Source organism: Aquila chrysaetos, chromosome 11 (assembly GCF_900496995.4).
Source record: "Aquila chrysaetos chrysaetos chromosome 11, bAquChr1.4, whole genome shotgun sequence".
NCBI lineage: Eukaryota > Metazoa > Chordata > Aves > Accipitriformes > Accipitridae > Aquila > Aquila chrysaetos.
This window is the reverse complement of record NC_044014.1, coordinates 31,408,821-31,429,008: the sequence shown is the minus strand read 5'-3', so window position 1 is coordinate 31,429,008 and position 20,188 is coordinate 31,408,821. Positions and strand designations below refer to the sequence as shown.

At 35.2% G+C, this 20,188-nt stretch overlaps 1 protein-coding gene across 8 annotated transcripts in view; it reads left to right on the top strand.

The window, feature by feature from the left end:
* Nucleotides 1–20,158, top strand: part of BMPR1A (bone morphogenetic protein receptor type 1A) — an 86,222-nt gene extending 66,064 nt beyond the window's left edge. For all 8 annotated transcript variants that reach the window (XM_030031029.2, XM_030031024.2, XM_030031025.2 and 5 more), the window contains 10 exons: nucleotides 4,264–4,426; nucleotides 6,360–6,462; nucleotides 8,012–8,111; nucleotides 9,246–9,345; nucleotides 10,261–10,405; nucleotides 11,170–11,362; nucleotides 11,751–12,048; nucleotides 12,805–12,980; nucleotides 13,762–13,892; nucleotides 14,949–20,158. In XM_030031029.2, coding sequence (XP_029886889.1) covers nucleotides 4,264–4,426; nucleotides 6,360–6,462; nucleotides 8,012–8,111; nucleotides 9,246–9,345; nucleotides 10,261–10,405; nucleotides 11,170–11,362; nucleotides 11,751–12,048; nucleotides 12,805–12,980; nucleotides 13,762–13,892; nucleotides 14,949–15,074 — 1,535 coding nt within the window. In that variant the 3' untranslated portion in view covers nucleotides 15,075–20,158. The remainder of the gene's footprint in view (nucleotides 1–4,263; nucleotides 4,427–6,359; nucleotides 6,463–8,011; nucleotides 8,112–9,245; nucleotides 9,346–10,260; nucleotides 10,406–11,169; nucleotides 11,363–11,750; nucleotides 12,049–12,804; nucleotides 12,981–13,761; nucleotides 13,893–14,948) is intronic.
* Nucleotides 20,159–20,188: the final 30 nt, after the last annotated feature.

Below are 20,188 nucleotides of genomic sequence, written 5' to 3'. Positions count from 1 at the left end.
TGAACAACTTGAATGCTGTAGGCTACTAGTTCTAGCATTGGAACTTTATTTGCGGAGGTAGAGGGGATACAGTTAAGTAAGAAATTATAGGCATAATTTGGCTTTTGTATTTGTCTTCTTTCACTTACTGCTCTCTGTCTCTGCATTTCTTAATAAAGCTGGTTTTTTATGGGTTACACTAATCTTTTCTTAGATCAGAAGACTTAATGGAATTATATATGTATCCTGGCATTGAGTTGCAACCAAGTTAGCTCTGTTTTTAGTGGTTAATAACACTTCACTGTCATGCACAGTACCTTTTAAAGATTATCCATATTAATATTAGTATTTGAAGCCATGCTTTCAAGTAGAGTTATATTTCTAACCTAGTGGGATTTTTAATATACTGTGCTGCTTTAAAATACATTTTATAGTCTAACTTATTTTCTATGATTGGAAGAAGTAGTTCTTTGAATATAGTTTTGATCAAGGGCTCGATAAGATACATTGGCAGGCGTTGTTCTTTTTTATTAAAAGTTTAATTTTAAACAGAAAGCCATTTAAATGTCGTCTTATCTGTAGCAGTTGTTCACACTTCTAGAAGTTTAAAATTAATGCAGTATGTATGAGACAATGTTGTGGTGGGGCAGAGCAAATGACAAACTGGGGACTTGAATTCCCATCAGCTTGTTTCGCTTTATTGTCTTATGCTGTGGTTATGTGAGGAGAATGTTCTAGCTCACCATCACTCTGATATTTCATTGAATGTTGTAAGTTTTTTCAAGGTAGTAAAATACACATTATAGAGCAGTTTGTATGTTTAAAGGTGTATGATACTATCATTCTTAAGGCTGGACAAAAAGGCTGGAACTGGTCCAGGATTTTGAACAAGTCCTCTGGTGTGTGACAGTTCATTTCCAGCTAATGTGTATTATTTTGCCCCACCAGCCCTGTGCAGTTTACAGGTAGAGGGTAGGAAATAATGGAGAAAGAAGCTTTGCCATACCTGAAATCTCTGGGTACTGTATTTCAGTGCAAACTTCTTTTCTTTTGAAGCTGTGTATTAATGCATAGCACTTACACCTTTGAAGGTTATGTAAGATTTGTGTATGTGTGTTTCTTAGCTGCACCGCAGAGCTGACAGCTGCATGTGTCATGGAAAAGATGCCATTAATTACATCGTCAAGTAGTGTAGTGTCACAAGACCCCTAAAACACAATCCTCCTTTCTCTGTCCGGCTCCCAGAAGGAAGATAAAGCAGTGTGAATGTTTGAGAGGTGGAGCTCTGAGGGTGGGAGATAGTGAGAGCAAGAAGGTCAGGTGGTTTCTGAAGCAAGATGTTGTTTAGGCATATCCTTCACTCACTTTTGTGTCTATTAACCAGGCAAAACAGCAATGAAACATCCTGTGACCGCATTCGGATCTTGATCTGCCCTCTTAACATCTCAGGTGAATGGAAGCCAAGTCATCTTCCATATTCAACTCCCTTCCCCATACCTAACATCTTTAAGATAGACACTAGTCTTGAAACGCTGAGGATGAATTGTAGTACTGCAGTAAAGGATACAGTTAGGGCTAATATCAAGACGGGGGCTATTAAAAACTTTCTTCTGAAGTGATACCAAGCATTTTCAATATTTTCCTTTCTCTTCCTTCCCTGGATACTCAATTAAAGTCCTGTTTAATAAGAGTTGTCCTTATGGTCTTAGAAAGTAAAAATGCAAGAGTGAAGTGATTTATTTATTTATTTCCATTCCTTGTGCAATTCAGATATTATCTGTAAGATGAAAACAGGCTACTGTGGAGTATTGTTTCACATTACAAAGATAATGAAATTGTAGTTGGGTTTTGCTTTGAATAAAAATCTTTGCCTATATAAACTGTACAAAAGACAAAGATGCTGGTTCTTTGAAAATGGTTATCTATTTTGGATTTTATTTGGTATGTGTTCGTCATAAATCTTGTTATACAATCCATCATAATAAAGAGGAAAAATGTATTTCATCTCAGTTTCAGTATAAAAGGTTGGTATACATGTAGTCATGCTTCAGTGTTAGTTTACAAAGAATAATACTGCTTTAAAAGATCCCAGACCTGCATAAAAATTTTGTTCTTTCTCTTCTCAGCTAGGAGAAGCCATGCTTTAAGTGTTCCTTGATCTCTCTTCTAATGAATTGAAAAAATGCTGCATTCAGTGCTCAGGGTAGGAAGATGGATGAGTGACTGAGAGACATAGATCATAAAGTATTCAGACTTTTTAACATGTGGAATGTCCCTGAAGATAAAGGGGTTTTTTGTAACATTAATTAGGAAAGATACCTTAGTAGTTCAACAAAATTAGAAGGAAAGACAATATTTGTACATATGCAGTGGCTTTTCCTTTAAATATTTAAGTAGAATTACTTGTTCTCTGAGCAGGTAAGGATCTCTTAAATATGAATACACAATGTTGTGTAACATCTGTAGCGCAGTATTAAAATGAGCTTTCAGTTTATGCTGGGAAGAAATCTGTAGAAAGAGAGAGAGGACAGATGGAGGAGCTGCTATTTCATACATGCAAAATTCCTTCTGGTTAAATCAGAAATACCTATTGCACAGGTAAACTCTGCGTTATTCTAGCACTGGACCTTCTCTCTTGTTAGCAGTCTGAAAGTATCGGGAATATTTAACTCAGGCATTACTGAAGTACTGTTTGAAAACTACATTTCAAATAAAACATGGCTAATGATTTGAGGGTTTAGGTAAATAGTGCTTTCTTAGGATATACTCTTAGTTGTATCTGAAGAAGGCACAGTTTCATTACTTTCAGGGAAATTGCTGAATCAGGACAATGTACTGGGTGTGCTGTATTAATCAGAAAAAGAAATCTGCAAGTCTGCTTTTTTCAGAACAATAAGATCAAATTTCACAAATACTTAATCATACATTTGGCTGAATGATATAGTGGATGTAACAATAGAGTGATACAGAGGGTGGTATCTGCACAGGGTTGTGATCTAGTTTTTTCTGCACATCTTTCAAGCAAGGTACAACGTGAGTAATGTTCTCATTACAGCCTAGTGTTCAGTGGGTTTGACAGGAACCCACAAGAATTGCTAAAAGAGACTGAGTTTTCTGGTCAAAATATTTTTCTTTATTCTTAAATAAATTGAAATTTTTATTGTGACTAAAATCTTTTTGAGAGATACTGAGGTACCTCCACTTTTTTAATTATAACTGAATTTGTAAAAGCTTCTATTGGTCCTAACTGGCTGTTCTCTTATCTTGCACACTGAGCCTCCTGCAGAGACTTGCTGTAAATTGTGTCAGTGCAGGTGGTAGTCTGTTCACAACTCTTCTAGCTTTATTTGGTTCACACCTTAAGGACTTAGAGCCAAGAATACTGTTAGATGATGGACAGAAAGATTTTCTGTTGGTAAAATTGCACGTGATAAAGCTGGAGGAGATGGGTGAAGGTGTTCTCATCTCATGTAGTGGTCACAAAGCATATTCCAAATGAGGCAGGTAATGTTCCTAAATGTTTTTTTTCTGGATGTTCTTTGCTAAGAAGAAAACAGATGGAGTTTTTCTTCTGAATGCCTATGTTCACAAAAACACTTTAATAATGTGAACTAGAACAAATGATGCTCAACTCTCCTGTTGAGAAATTGAGGGCTACTTTAGCCCTATTTTTATTCTGTGAAAGCTCGTTTGTTTGGATGTTCATGTCATTTACTGAAATTTAATTTGCAAACAAGATTTACTTTAGCTCTGTTTTGAAGTACTAATGCATACAGAGATCAAAAAACCCAAGAGATTTTGGAGTTATTACTGCTCTTCTATGAGACTGTGAATCCATAAAAAATTACTTCAGAAAATTAGAAAATTGCATATTAAGTACATTCAGTCATGCATAAAATTATACTGTTGTGGTTATCAAGCGGTCAGCATCTTGGTTTTCTAAACACATGAATGAGAAAGGCTTTCTTCAGAAAATTCTTACCAGTTACATCATTACTTTTCTGCCCCACCTCAAAAAGGGAAAATACTGTCTTTCTGTTTATATCAATTATGGTTAGAAGATCTGCTGTGAAGATAGAAGATATTTGAGCTAGGTATTTCTAGAGTAAAAGGATTAACTCAAATTTCTTCCATAATCTTGGGAGAGGAAGTTCTTATGTCTTGTATAGTTCAATTATTTGTTAATATAATTATTCTATTGGTGTGTTTTGCCTGTAGAGCTCTTGAACAGTTATCAGAGATATGCAAAAATATTTTCTTTGGTTTTTTTTTTAAAATGTCCAGGTCAAAATCTAGACAGCATGCTTCATGGCACAGGAATGAAGACAAATCCTGACCAAAAGAAACAAGCAAATGGAGTAACACTTGCTCCAGAGGACACCTTACCTTTTCTTAAGTGCTACTGCTCAGGACATTGTCCAGATGATGCTATTAATAACACATGCATGTAAGTATTGCATACAGGATAGAAGAGGCTCTTTGAAGAGACTCATTTTTGCTTGTGAGAGAAAAAACTATCTCTAGAGTGCTGACTGAGGTTCTGTCAGGTGATTTGACCATAATTGATTAGAAACTCACTGGTTCTGTGGAGAGCTGAGCACTAAAACCCACAGTCATCTGTACATAAACAGTACTGCTTTCACCATGCCTTAGAACCATTTACAACTGGTCATTTTGCCCTCAGCAACTGCTTTGAAGGACTGAGGTTTTAAGTAACCTGTAGCATTTTATAACTGGGGGAGTATTTTTAAATGACCCAAATCAAAACCTTCTGATATGACCACCTGCTTCCTTAGTCTAATATTTCTCCACCTGGTAGTCAAAAGGTAATGTTAGCAACATAGCCATTTACTGAAAATTCTTGTTACATGTTCATTAGTTGTAGAGTATGAGGGAAAGGCGGGGAAAAAAAGAAAAGGCTCTGAACATACAGGGACAGGAGGGTCGTTTTAACTTTGATAGGCACAAGAATCCTAACAAACTCATGCACTGATTACGTCCTTGCTCAAGATGGTTTTTTTCATGTCCTGAAATGTCCTTGTTTTTCCTTTTTTTCCTCTTCATTTGCAGTTCCATGTTTAAGGCCCTTCTGTTCTCTTCCTTAAGACCTAATATAAAGATACATAATAGAAAACATATTACTTGCTACTGTAATTTGAGTCTTCACTTCAGCACATAATGTTAAGTCTCTCTAAAGCTGTCACTTGGCAGATAAAGCAGTTTTTATGGAACCCAAGGAGGTGGAATAAACACTACTATGTTTTTAAATGTAAACACAGGTAGTATTTTAGAAACAGTTTTGCACCTAGAACGTGTTGAGTTACGATCCAGTATTTTGTCTTTCAATGCCTTTGGTATTTATTTTTTGCTTTTCATCGCCCTCTAGTGTCTGCAATCAGTATAGGCCTTATTAATTTTTTGCCTCTGAACTAACGGCTGTATAGATAGATCATTATTCTGACAATGAAGCTGTTAGAGAGTTAATAACGCTTATGCAGTGTTCATGTGCAGGGTATTTTATGGCTTTATGCTTCCCAAATCTGCATTTCTTTACATTCATTTAAAAAAAAAAATTTTTGGCAAACAAAAATATTTCTGGATTTGTTTTCTGTAGTATCTGTGTTGAGGGAATGAATAAATTTTGATTTCCTTAATAAAATCTTAATTTTACAGGTATTGAAAGCACAGACCTACCATTGTGAATTGGTTTGGGATTCCTTACAAATATTGTTGACATTTTCTTGTAGTAAAGAAATCACATTGTTCATATAAAGAGATAAGGGGGAAATGAAGTGCCATTTTTTTGAAAGAATGTAATTGATTTGTTACTGTCAACTTCAGAAAGTGGGTTTGGGGGTTTGTTTGCTTGTTTTGCCCTAAAGGCTGAATATTTGGGAGAACTTGTGTGGGAAAAGTGTAGCTGAGCTTTTGACCTTGAAATAGCTACCTTTCACATACTGGGACTTCTCTTTGAGAGTTTATCATTGCAGTTTCAAGAACAGACACAAGTGATTTTTTTTTTTTTTTTAACCTATAAAATAGTAGTCAGTAAGCATTTTTAGTTAGATCTCTGCTTTTCTACCCCCTCAGTTGTTTCTGAACAACTGCACATGTATGGTTGGATACGAGCGATCTTGAAGTGGGGTGAGGAAGTAGAAAACAGATTATTCTGGAGAAAACATCCCTATAGTGTTCTATTTGAAAATACTGGGGGAGGGAGAGGGTGTCTTTTGTTCTCAAACTGTATGGTAACCACTGTGTTAAAGAAGAATTTTTGTAGATATTGCCATTCTAGTATTCTTAATGGGTTTGTGGTCAACTAATGCTGCATATTAAATGACAAACGTGCTGGTAAAGCATAAGTGATATGTTTATTCCAGAACTAACGGGCATTGCTTTGCTATCATTGAGGAAGATGAACATGGAGAACCCACGCTTGCTTCTGGCTGCATGAAGTATGAAGGTTCAGACTTCCAGTGCAAGGTAAAAAAAAAAGAGATATTATTAAAATTTAAGATGTCCATGGAGATTATGTAGGGAAACTGCATAAGCCATTTAAATCTCTGTAGTTTACAACTGCAATTGCAGAATTTTGCTTGTTGCCATTTACCACTGAGGAGAATGGGACTGAACGGTTGTGAGTGAGTAGTGGTAGAAAGGACACAAAAAGAACACTTAATGGTGTTTGAGCAAAGATTGGAATAGCATCCTAGCTTGTTGGAGTTCTCTGCAGGTATCTGTAAGCCACTGACAAAATGAACAGAGGACATCAACCTTTTATTTCTGTCGGCCGTTTCCTCGGTTGAAGAGACAACTTTCAGATCAATTATGTTGACTATAGTAGTTTATGTTTTAATGCAGAATTTCTTTATTGTTTTAATTTGGAATTTCTTGCTTTCTTCAGTTCATTTGACAGAAAGAGCATAATCATAAGGAGTTGTTTTCACAGATTACACAAGAGCTCCCTTAAAGTTTCACAAACATGTATACAGAGTTTATCAAATGTGTATGTTTTCCTGTCCAACATAAAACTTTTTTTTTCCTTTGTAGAAGAGTTGTGTATCATTAATTGCATGAATATAACTTGCTTTTGATTTAAAGGGGTATAATTAAGTAGACTGCTGCCTTTGGAACTTCTTTATCTGTTACAAAAGTTGGAACTGAAAACAGTTAATAAAGCCAGGATTTGTTTAGAAGACAGGGATATAGCCCTAGCTGGGCAAATGAATATTGCCTTGGAAGACTGGATTTTGCTTTTTGTTTTGTTTTGTTTTTCAAACTGCTTACATTAAACAAAGCTTTCAAAGGTAATCACCAGCTGGGTTGCTTGCTCCCCCCCCCCCCCCCCCCAAATGCTGTCACTGTTTTGGATGCTCAATTTTAAGTCTCTAGGACTTGAGCTTCTATATAACATAGCTGTCAGTAGCACTGCTTTTTGGAAGCACTGTTAACTTCAGTTACAGCTGTGAATGTTTAAGCTTACTGCAAATCAGACCTGAGGTGCCATGATGACCTCCTGAAATTGTTCCTGTATTTATAATAGTGTGTTACTTCCAGATTAATTTTCATGCTCCTCCATCTTTTATATGGTGTTCTGAAGATGTTTTTGAAGCAAACAGTGCTGCTGTGATGAGTGCAAGAGAAAAACTTCTAAAGGGATTGGGGTTTTTTGTATGTTAAATAAATACTGCTCTTAAGACGATTAACTGCTTTTGACCAAGCTTAAAAATTTTGCAATGTATGAAATAGCAACTTTAGTAGGAACCATCTATTTCTGTGCACCAAGTAAAAAAAGTTCCATGAAAAATAAAAAAATGTGAACACAGAATGCATGCACCAAAAGAGATTAGATGATGCCTGTCTGCCACTGTGAAGTTGTCTCATACATTAATTAAATGGTGAGGTTGAACTCTTTTTTTAAATAAAATAGCTTAAGCTTTTGTTTGTGCTGTGTTGTATCTGTAGCATCACCTGTCCCCGTCCTAGGTGATCACTTCAAAATCTGAATGTTTATTCAATTCTCCTTGAACAGGACTCACCTAAAGCACAATTACGTCGAACAATTGAGTGCTGTCGGACTGATTTCTGCAATCAGGATTTACAACCAACATTACCACCACTTGATAGTACAGGTAAACAGCTTCTAGATGTTCACACTACTAATAATAAATGCTATGTGGATTCTGTTCTTCCTGATCAACAGATAAAAATAAGGAGAAAATCTAATTACAGTACTGCACAGATCTTTTTTTTTTTCCCTTATTAAGTAATTTTGATATGAAGCACTGTACTACGCTTCCATACTCTATTTCCAAGTTAATCTTTTCCTCCATCAGTCACTCATGGTATTTTTATTCTCTTACTCAGTTTGCTCATATCTTGATCTGCATGTGATCTTTTGATCTGTTTTTATTCTGTTTCCACAGCCCGTTCTCTTTTATTTTTAAAATGGTTTTCCTAATCTCTGCTGTGCTTTTGTCATGGTGAATGTATCTTAAAAAAAACCCAGAATTACGACATTGTTAACTGTTACCTACTGTAAATTCATCCTCTTTTTTTTGTTGTTCCCAGTGAAAAGAGTTTATATTTTCATGCGCTTACTCATTCATTGCTAGACAAGTCATACTGGTTTAACTGTTGCTTAATACCTTCTCAGAATCTTACTGCTGTAAATCCTGCATTTCTGTTCCTAAGAACAAACCAGCAAGAGTGAACCAAAATCAACAATTCCAAAATCTCAAGTTAAATCCCTTTTTTTGTTGTCATCCAAATGGAATTATCGCTGCTTTTCAGGTGTAAATACTTACTTTGACACTAAAACACTATAAATTTTGTGTAATTTCATATGAACTGATATGTTATATCTATCAGTTTCTGACATTTTGCAAGTGGCTCCACATACTGTCACAGAAACACAGACTGGTTGAGGGTTGGACCCAGATCATCTGGAGATCATCTGGTCCACGCCCCCTGCTCAGGCAGGACCACCTAGAGCCGGTTACACAGGACCACGTCCAGACAGCTTTTGAGTATCTCCAAGGAGGGAGACTCCACAACCTCCTTGGGCAACCTGTGCCAGTGTTTGATCACCCTCACAGTAAAGTAGTATTTCTTGATGTTCAGAAAAACACTCCTGTGTTTCAGTTTGTGCACATTCATATACACAGTATATTAAAATATCCCTAAATAAACCGTTTACAATAAATGTTTAGTTAATAGACTTTGGAAACTTTCCTTCTTTTTTGTCTTTTTTTCTGTTTAAATAGATGGACTTTTTGATGGCAGCATTCGTTGGATGGCTGTGTTGATTTCTATGGCAGTCTGCATAATTGTCATGATCATCTTATTTAGCTGCTTTTGTTACAAGTAAGGAAGGTGTTTTCTTTATTGGCAACCTTTTTAATTTCCCAAATGCATGTAAACAGAACAGTTATTTTATAAATGTACTCAGTTAATCATATGTATTTCTGACAAAAATAGATTGGAAGTGAAACTGTTCTAATTTAATTTCACACTTTTGTGCATAGCAGTTTGCATTGCTAGGTAAAATTAAATGTTCACAGCATAGAATTTAAGTGAATTTGATCCTTTCCTCTGGCTACTGAGTGTTTACAGTTTTCTAAGCTACATATAACTTGGATGCTATAGCATCCAGTAAACAGGAATATCTTAATGCTTTTTATGGTTTTGGATCTTCAGTCACTTTTGATAGTTAAATTCCATCTACTTCTGAGATTTACCTTTGTGAAATGCTTTTGCAAGCCTAAAGCAACAAGGATGTGTTTTGTAGCTTTTTCTGCTGTGTTTCAAAACTAAATAATTGACCAGCTGAGCTATGGCAGTTCATGCAGGTGCAGTTTAAGAGACTATGCCTGCTTCTGTCAGCTCCAGCCCTGTGCTGGAGGTGATCGTTGTTCTAGCAGTTTCAGCAGAAATGTGCATGTGTCAGCCTCATCTGCCATGGTTCAAGGTTCAGTCTGTTACTTTAAACCAAAACCAGCGATGTTATGCTAGTAACACTGGCTGTGAGCTGAGTATTAAAAATGCTGTTTTTCCGCCTGACTCATAATAAACTGACGTGCCTCTACCTGCATTACAACAACTTCTTAATATTAAAAAAAAATGTTACATTTCTGAAAAAAAAAGGAACAATAAAATCTGATTATTATTTTTTTCTTCTAAGAAAACTTGTACATTTAAATAGCTTTTTTCCTAGCTCAGTTTACCACTTTTGGAAGAGTGTTTTGGAGTTCAGCTTAACTTCTTCTGTTATTTTTGCAGGCATTACTGTAAGTCGATGGCAAAAAGGCACTGTTATAATCGTGACCTGGAACAAGACGAAGCATTTATTCCAGCTGGGGAGTCATTAAAAGACCTTATTGACCAGTCACAGAGTTCTGGGAGTGGTTCGGGACTACCATTGTTGGTAAATCATAAACTAAGATTTTTTTTTTTTTTTTTCTTCAGTGAACTTCTGTCCATCGAATACAAAGTTTGGTTTGTACCTAATGCCTAGAACAAAGCAGTTTATCCATACAATATGTTAATTATTTTATATGCAATTACTGTGAAAGATACAGTACAAACTAAACATGTATGAAAGCCCATCTTCACATAATTAACTAAAATGAAGTGCAAAATTAGATTATATGTTAGGAAAACTGTTGGCATCAGCAAAATATAAAGAAAAATTAGAGCCTACAGACATTAAGATAAAAATGCAATGAATGGATAATACAAGTATCGAACTGAACGAAATCAAAGATTTTTTTTTTTTCCTTAGTGTCCACTGTCTGATAAAATAGATCTGCTTTTTATTGGCTGGTTGTTGTTCATCATTTTTGATTCACCATCCTATCTAATACTTGCATAAAAATTAGCCAAGACAGATGACTGTAATTATTTATAAAATAGAAACAAACAGAATGCAAGAGAATGCGTCTGAATTAAATAAGAAGTTGAGCTGATTTAATCTTTTTGGATTTCTTACACAATTCTTCCGTGGAGGCAGCAATAACGAGTTTGAAATGGGAATAGTGGAAAATAATATAGAACAAATTTTACAATGGGGTCAAAATTCAAAGCAGTCCAAGCTTGAGAAGCAGCTTGTCCAGGTAGTTTTGGTTAATTGCTGGGTTTCCCTCCTCCACCTTCCCCTCATTTATTTTTTTTTTTTTTTTTCTTCCCTAGGTTCAGCGCACTATTGCCAAACAAATTCAGATGGTGAGGCAAGTTGGAAAAGGACGATATGGTGAAGTGTGGATGGGCAAATGGAGGGGTGAAAAAGTCGCAGTGAAAGTGTTTTTCACCACAGAAGAAGCCAGTTGGTTCCGAGAAACAGAGATTTACCAAACTGTTTTAATGCGTCATGAGAACATCCTTGGTAAGGAAGCAGTACATTGTTTGGTTACTAGAGGGCTTGTGTGAGGGTGAAGGAGGGGGACTTCTTAGTGGGTGGCTTGAGGGGTATGTGGCGGCTTCTGTGGAATAACCAGGTGGGTGTCCCTTAATGTATGCTAATAAAATGTTACTGAAAGGGTAGAATCTTGCTGCTCTTGGTTGGAAACGTGTCTGCAACCTCTTTGCTGGAAGGCTGGAATGGTAACCTCATGTATAGTTGAAATCTGAGCTTTACATTAGTTTTCCAAAATAAGGGGAACAGGTATCTTTTGATACAGTCCAAGACAATACAGCTTTAGGAATTCTTACTAAATCTGTTGTATAAAAAATTACGTACAAATAAATTGTAACTTTGTTTCTATATTTCATAGGTTTCATAGCTGCAGATATTAAAGGCACTGGCTCCTGGACACAGCTTTACTTGATTACAGATTATCATGAAAATGGATCATTGTATGATTTTCTGAAATGCACTACACTAGACAACAGGGCTCTCCTCAAACTGGCATATTCTGCTGCATGTGGTCTGTGCCATCTACACACAGAAATTTATGGGACACAAGGCAAGCCTGCTATTGCACACAGGGACTTGAAGAGTAAAAACATCTTGATAAAGAAAAATGGAACCTGCTGCATTGCTGACTTGGGTCTTGCAGTCAAGTTTAACAGGTAGATGAACAAATCCTCTGTAATGGGAAAACTTTAATATAATTTTTTTTAACGCACCAGATACCAAATTTAAAAGGAAGATGGAATCATTTGGTTGCATGCTTTCAGTTTTTTTCAGTTTTGAGAGTAAAATGCTGTTCTTCCTTTGAATGCTGGTAAGCATCGAGATGAAAATAGGTTGTTAAGAGAAAAATGAAAAGACTCTTGTGGAAAATAAGAGGAAGAGGAGACTATAATTCATTCATTATTCAAAACTGGCCTTTCATAGTAATTGCTATCATGTAGTTTCATTATAAATTATCCCATAGGAAATTTGAAAAGTGTAAAGGGAGTTGAAACTTAATTGAAGAAGTAATACTATAGTAGTATTATTGAATACTTATTTTTAAAGTTCAGTGGAGCCAGAGAATTGTCTTTTGCTACAGTAGAGCCTGAAAGAAAGCATAAGCCTTTGCAAATAATTTTCTGGGTTGTTAACCAAATATACTCATCTTTATAGTGATTTTTAATTCAGTTTTTTCATATGTGTTTTCACTGTCTTGCAAACGAAGCGGTTAACTTCCATACTCACTATCATTTTTCTAGATAATCTTTTTCAGGGAGGTACAATGTATTGTAAGTGTAGTATTGGGAGTGAAATAAACGGAAGAATTTAATTTGTAAATGGGAGTTTTGCAGTGTAGTGATTGCATCACACAGGATTTCATACCATGTCTTGTAATAGTCCACAATTCACTAACTAATATTTTCATACAGTGACACAAACGAAGTTGATGTTCCCTTGAATACTAGAGTGGGAACAAAACGTTACATGGCTCCAGAGGTCCTAGATGAAAGCCTGAATAAAAACCATTTCCAACCGTACATCATGGCTGACATCTACAGTTTTGGGCTGATCATTTGGGAAATGGCTCGGCGTTGCGTCACAGGAGGTAAACTTTTAAATACTCTTTATAAGATCTACCATGCCCTTGTCTCACTTAAACAATACTTCTCCAGGAAATACTATAATAAGCCTGCTATATGAACAGGCTTGCATTCTTTAAAAGCAGTAGTAACAGTCTGTCCAGAGCACTGCTTGAAAATCACTGAACTAAACCTTTTTGATTCTTACAATTAAGCATCTCAGGCTTTTTTCCCTTGGTCAAAAAGCAGAGTGCCTAGTCTGGGAGAAATAGTGGGATGCAGATGTATTTCACCCCTGTGCTGTTAATAAAACTTTTAAAATGTAATTGATAAGATACTATTCTTCTGTTACACTTTCCTGCATTTCTGTTGTCATTCAGTTTTCTCCTTACATGTATTTTTGTGACTCGTCCTTCCTTTTCTTTCACTCTTCTTTTGTGACCTTATGGATCTTTACTTGTATTCTCTTTTTCTTCCGTCTTAAGCTTTCTCCCTGTTTGTTTGTAGCATGTACTGGATTAGAAGGTGTCATGTTCTATGTTGGGTATCAAAGTCAAAGGGACTGCAAGGAATTATTGTAGCTGTTCAACTTAATGTTCATAATATTAGAGCTTTTCTGGTAAATGTCTGATTGTTACAGTGAAATTTTCAGATTTTTATCGCAGTATAACAGTGTGGTGGGTTTGCCTTGGCACAGAATTAAATTAATTTTTGCTCCTGGCTAAGGAAATCTGAGAGTAGGTATATAGATTATTTTATTTCATTTTATTTTTTTAATGGTTCTTGATCTTTCACAATTATTTCCAGGTATTGTTGAAGAGTATCAGTTGCCATATTATGACATGGTGCCAAATGATCCATCCTACGAGGACATGAGAGAAGTGGTGTGTGTCAAACGCCTACGCCCAGTAGTATCAAATAGATGGAATAGTGATGAAGTGAGTATGCTGAAAGGAAAAATTAGTTTAGTTTGTTCATTAATATGGAAGGGTATTTTAGTTTAATAAATATTAAAACATTGTAAAATAGAGACTACATTCAGACATTCTGAAAACCTTACAGCAACAATAGGAGAAAGCTACTCAAAATACCACATTTTTAATGTATCTTTTCAGTGGTCTGAGGGGAAAGATACCCTTAAGCAGCATCCAAGTGTATGAATATTGCTCTACCTGAGATCTTCTTTTTAGATAGTGGAATATTTTTCAGAGTGTTGATTGGAGCTAAAACTTAAATGAGTTTTTAATTGGTTTTATTAGTCTTAACGTATATAGCATATTTGTGGCATAACATCTTTCATGGAATATGAAGCGATTTCTTTGTGTTTGTAGATTTCTTTTTTTTTTTTCTTTTTTCTTTTTTTTTCTTTTTTTTTTTCCTTTTTTTCTGGTACATTCCAGGGCAAGCCATGATGTAACTGAAATATTAAATTTAAATGTGTTTTTAAAGGGTCACAGCTTGAACACAGTAAATAAGACATAACTATTTCACATAGCAAGCTAGATATGCCATATCCTTTCTTCCCCAAATCCTTGATTTCTTTTAGGAGTTCCCAGTTTTTTCCTTATTTTTTGACTGCTGACAGAACTTTTGTCACATTTTCATTTTCAGTGAAAAAGTTGTCTACTGTTTTTCTGCCATATATGTAGAGATTTTTCTGCTTATTGCTACCATTTTTGTACCACTGTTCTTGAGTTGTAATGCTAAGTTCTGGTAATGCATCTTTGTGGAAGTAAAGAAAACATTTAAGTTAGTTCCAGCTACTGTAAAACAAGAAGGATTGGGAAGTGCTTGTTGTGGGGTTGGGTTGGTTTGGTTGTTTTTTTTTAGTTGCTCTGTTTATAATAGTTCTTGATCAGCAATTTTGCAGAAAATGTAGAATTTGCACATTTGGACTTAAGAGTTCTAGAATTTGGGCTTGATAGTGAACCAAAATTATAGACTTCAGCTCTGTCAGCTGTTACAATACTTTTCCTTTGTTTTTTATTTTACAGTGTTTAAGAGCAATATTGAAATTAATGTCTGAATGCTGGGCTCATAATCCTGCCTCAAGGCTCACTGCCTTGAGGATCAAGAAGACACTTGCCAAGATGGTGGAATCACAAGATGTAAAGATTTGACATAGTAAATTGACATTGGAGAGCAAAGCTGGACTCCTAGATCTTTTCACTCAAACATGGGTGAGACCTATGTGGAAAGAGGAAATAACTGAGATTCAGTGTATTTTCTCAGCACACTTCTACAGGCTGCTAATGAAATCTTTCAGTACTTCATAGACTGTGATACTGAGAGCCTCTATACACTACATGCTATGTATATGGACAGCCTTGATAAAATACACATTTTGGTTTTGTTTGAGCTGCATTGAGACTTCAGGCATACTTAGTGAGTCTCCAGTAAAACTCTGGGTACTGAATTGAATGTTCAGATTACAGTGCTTTCTGTGAAAGCCTAACAAGCTATATGGATTCAACAGAGATGGAGAATATAAGCTTTTTTTTTTGCCTTCTACCTGATAAAACCTAGTCAATCCATACCAAGTTTTTGTGAAACAGCCTGTAGGTTATGAATCTGTTTGTGATACTACTCGGTTTTACAGTCCTTATGCCTTTATGTGTGTGCCAGGATTATTTTGCTGTCATTTGGAATAGAAAAGAAACCATTTAAATGAACAAAGTTTTATGGTCAGGGCTCCATGCGTTTTGTGGCTCCACGATCACAGATTTGCTACAGGATTTACTTCTTGCCATTAAGTTATCTTCCAAAAATCTCAGTTTTAATTTTATTTCTATTCTTGTTTTGGTCACAAGGAGAACTGCAAAAATGTGAACCATTAAAAAATTAAGGAATGCCTACCTAAGTCTGTAAAGAGCTTGAAACAACCTCTCAGAGGTAGAGACTGCCTTGGTCATCTCACTTACAATCTAGTGGGCTCCATAACTGTACGTCTATGAAATTTGGCATATTTTTCACAATGCCACATGCAACAGCATTTTTGCTGTAGAATACATCTTAACAGAAAGACCATTGATGATGTGTTTTGCCTTTCTACTTTATTGGGACCTACTCATAGGTGCCTGTCATGCTCTGAACTTTTTTCCATACAAGAGGGAATCAGTCAGCTGTAGGAGCGTGCTTTTTCATCATTTGACGAAGCTAGGCAGAAGATAAGTTTTGAAAGGCTTGAGAACAAGTCTCATTTACAGACACAAAAGAGGGAAGGCAGGAAGCGCAGGCTGGGCACTCAGAAGATTAGAGAATACAGTAAAGGTCAAGACCAGGAGAACTGAATATGTGAACTGTTGAAGATAAGATCCACAACATGCAGAAAATTTTGAGCTGGGTTGCCCTAATGTAAATGCAGGAGGCCATGTCTGTGGGCCACTTAGTCAACAGTTAAAAAATTCAAGATTGGGCCAAGGTAAATCAGTGGGGGTTTTAAGTTCTAGTTAAGCACATTTGGGAGGAATGGCGTTGAAAGATAATTCATGAAGATAAAGTAAGTTAACATAATTGCAAAATTTGGCTTATTGTGCCAAGTATTTGGCATGCACAGGAAACTGTAGTTCCCTCCTTTTCTTCACTGATCCAGACAAGTTGGTTAAAAGCCAGAACCCCTCCATGAGGTTACTGTAAGGCAGAATTATTGATTTATAACTCCTTTGGCACTTCTACTTTGAAGTTAGAAAATAGTACCATAACTCAAGTTGAAGCTTCAAATGCGTGAATCATCTGAAGAATGAACACACAGTATTGGAACCATTGAACCTATTTGATAATTTAAGTGCCTATAACTTTGTACTGTAAATCTTGTTCTAGATAACTTTAAAAAGGGAAGTTATTTATATGGTGTGTTTTGTGCTTTAGCAAAAAAAAAAACAAAAAAAACCCCGCCTAGTCCTAGGTACATGTGTACAACTAGATGCATGCACACACACACACATGCCATAGTCGAGATTTGAAGAAAAAATTTATGAATAATATTAAAATTGATGAAAAATACTAAAACTTCAGATTGATTTATGCCAGATTATTTGATGTCTTAAAATATGTATGTGGAGATTGTTTTGATATATGTTTAAATTTCCCTTGAAAATACAACTGATAGAAAACAATGTAATACAGAACTGATGTGATTTGTGAACAATTACAACCTTATAACATGGTTTTTTTGTTTTAAAATTCTGTAGTTCACATAATGTAAATGGTCAGGCAAAAGATTGCAGTATTTTTATTTTTTATTTTGATGTACAGACTTTATTTAACAGTTCTACATATTTTATAGAAAACTAGCTATTTTGAGGGACATTTCTTTTTTTAAAAAAATAAAGTCATTACTTTTGTTCAGTAATGCCTTTAAGTATTAATATGTATTCTGGCTGAGAAGTTCATAGGTGTGTCAGCTATGGTTTTAACTTATTTGAAAAGAGCAAGAGATACATGATTTTGTGCCACAATCCTCACGATAAAGGGCTTTTTAAAAAAATGTTTCTCCGTCCGTTGCCAAGAAATACACGATGAGTTTGAAATTGTTAATCATGTCTTTGCACATAATTTTTGCACAGGTAGTTGGAAAATATTTGGTATGAGCCAAAAAAAGTAAGGGATAAGCTTTTTTTTTTTTCCTTCTCTAGGATTTTTATCAGTAAGAAGGAAAAATGTTTATGTAGGTACCCTGTTAGCTTAAAGTTTCCGAGCATGGAGGTCTATTTAAATTAACCCATTCCTGTTTAGAATATTGTTTTATTTCTTTTAGAAGTTGCCACAGCATTATTAGCTGTAAACTTGTTTTGTGAATTTTTTAATTCATTTTTCCCAAGTCTTCAGGAAGCTACTGCTGGAAGCATGAATTTCAATAATTTGTAATTATTCACTTATTTTCTTCTCCATTGTTTAGGCACGTGCAAGGCAAGAGGGTGGTGATCTTTGGTAGACATCTTAAGACCTAAATTGATTTACACATTAATACAGAAGTGAGCTGGCTGCTGCAAAGATGATCTTTGAAAGCAAAAAAATCTTTCCACCTTAAGCTTAACCTTAATTTTTCAGTACTTCAGTTGCTAGGTTCATACTCAAACGTATCATGCATATGCAGTTGTCATTGTCCTGAACAGGAGATGCTACGTCTTTAGCATTCCTTGATTCCCTGATATTCGAAAAAACAGTATTGCTAAAGGATCTGGTTGTATAAAGCACTTGAGCACATACCTACATTCCATGCAAAGTCATTCACTGTTTGGAGCCTAAGTATGTCTATACTGATATTTTAACAATCATTTGGGAAAAAAAAAACTTTGCTCAAAGGTAGCCTGTTAATTTTTACATAATTAAGAATACTTAGTGCAGACTCTAAAGCTAAGTTGTTGCTTTATGCAATGCTGTAGAGTTCAGAAACCTTTAATGTCAGGGAGGGTAATAGGCTGCTTCTGCTGGAGTGTGATTAATCTTATTTTGGTGGTCAAAATTTTCAGCATTTGTCATCCAAAAAAAAATATGCCCCAAAACTGACAAATGTAGTTTGGGTTTTTTTTTTTGTTTGATTTGGTTCATTTTTTTTAAATACAAAAATCAAAAGCATGGAAAATACCTTAGGGAGTATTACAACTGTGCCTTGCAAGTTCTTAAACACTCATATACAGAGGGGGTTTTTGTGTTTATTTAACCTACTCCATGTGATTTCAGTTAGATGGAAAATAATTTGAATCACTTATATAATTCTTACGGTTACAGCAACTAAAAGGAAAGTTTTTGTGTTCCTGGTTAACTTGTAATTTCCACAAGAAACGTAGTATTCCTACAGAAAAATGTAGGCTTACATTTTGATTTTATTCTAAGTTTTACTCAATATAGGATTTTTTTACATGAGTTTTACTCAAGAAACTGACAGTTTTCCCAATATCCATTACTTTTCCCAATTATTTTCTTAATTAGTCTATTTTGAGGTATTGAATAAAATGTAAAATTAATACTTTGTTACCTCCATAGTAGTCTAGAATCAAATTTTAGATCTTGATCTAAATGACCATTTGAATGTGTTTATAAAACAAATTATTTGGATACATTTCATCTATTGCATCTTCACAGACTGTATTTTAATGGTCTAAAATGTTTGAAAAGCAATTAAGTTAAAAAGCATTCTTTCACTATTGCAGATATTTTTAAAGAGAAGTTATGCGCTCATCTTCTGTCAAATATTAGAATGATTTAGCACTTCCTCATTCTTCTGACAGTGCCTCTGAAGTCAAAAGTCTTTATCCTGTGCCCACAGTCTTTATTCCAAATAGGGGTGATGTCTAAAAATGGTTGGCAATGTTGCACGCTACAGTGCTTTATGGAGCCATGGTATATTAGCCTTGGTTTGTATAGCAGAAGTGGAGTGCACATTACTTCTAATTTTTGAACAAATCTCATGTAATTGTTGCTTTGTAATATTTTACCATTGAATGCAATTATAGAAGCCCACATCATGTAGTGACATTTGTGCTCTGACATGCCATGCCCAAAATGAAATGTACTATATTGTATACAAGAAGAATAAATAACATTGTAGTTAACCTAGAGAAGATGTAAATAAAATATGAGAGAGTGGAACGAGACAAATGGTCACACTCTTGTGTGTGTTATATGCCAGAAGTGTAGAATACTCCTTTAAAAATGTAACACACTAATGTATTTTGTACAGCATCTGCTTTAGAAGGTGCCTTATTGAGTTTACCATGAATTGCTTGTTCTGTACACAGATTATGTCCAATGTATCATTTTTAAGTAAATAACCTTATTTTAGTACACATTAGTAATGTGTTTTGTTACTATAAGATTTTGCCTTAAAAATGTAATGACTTGGAAATCATAATACTGTAACTAAATAATTCCCTACTTTTTAATACCTCGTTTATGTTTTTTTCCCCACAGTCTTTGAATAAGTTGTTAACGGTCACTTCTGTTGTTCAGTGGTGTTCAGAATTATTTGGTGCTCTATAAGTTCAGGCTCTGTATTCCTTGGACTAAATTTGGGCACAATGGTAAAACCAATGTTTCCTTCTGATTTTTATTCGTGTCTTACAGCAAAGCCAGAAGCAAGTCAAAATTGAATAATTGTATTTGAACATAATGCAAGTTCACTACATGCTGGTTTTATCCGTAACATTTTGCCTCAAGCTCATCAAGTAAAAAGAAAAAATAAAAGGGATGGGGGATTCTGTAACTCTTTTTCGTTCCCTCTGTGTACAGCGTT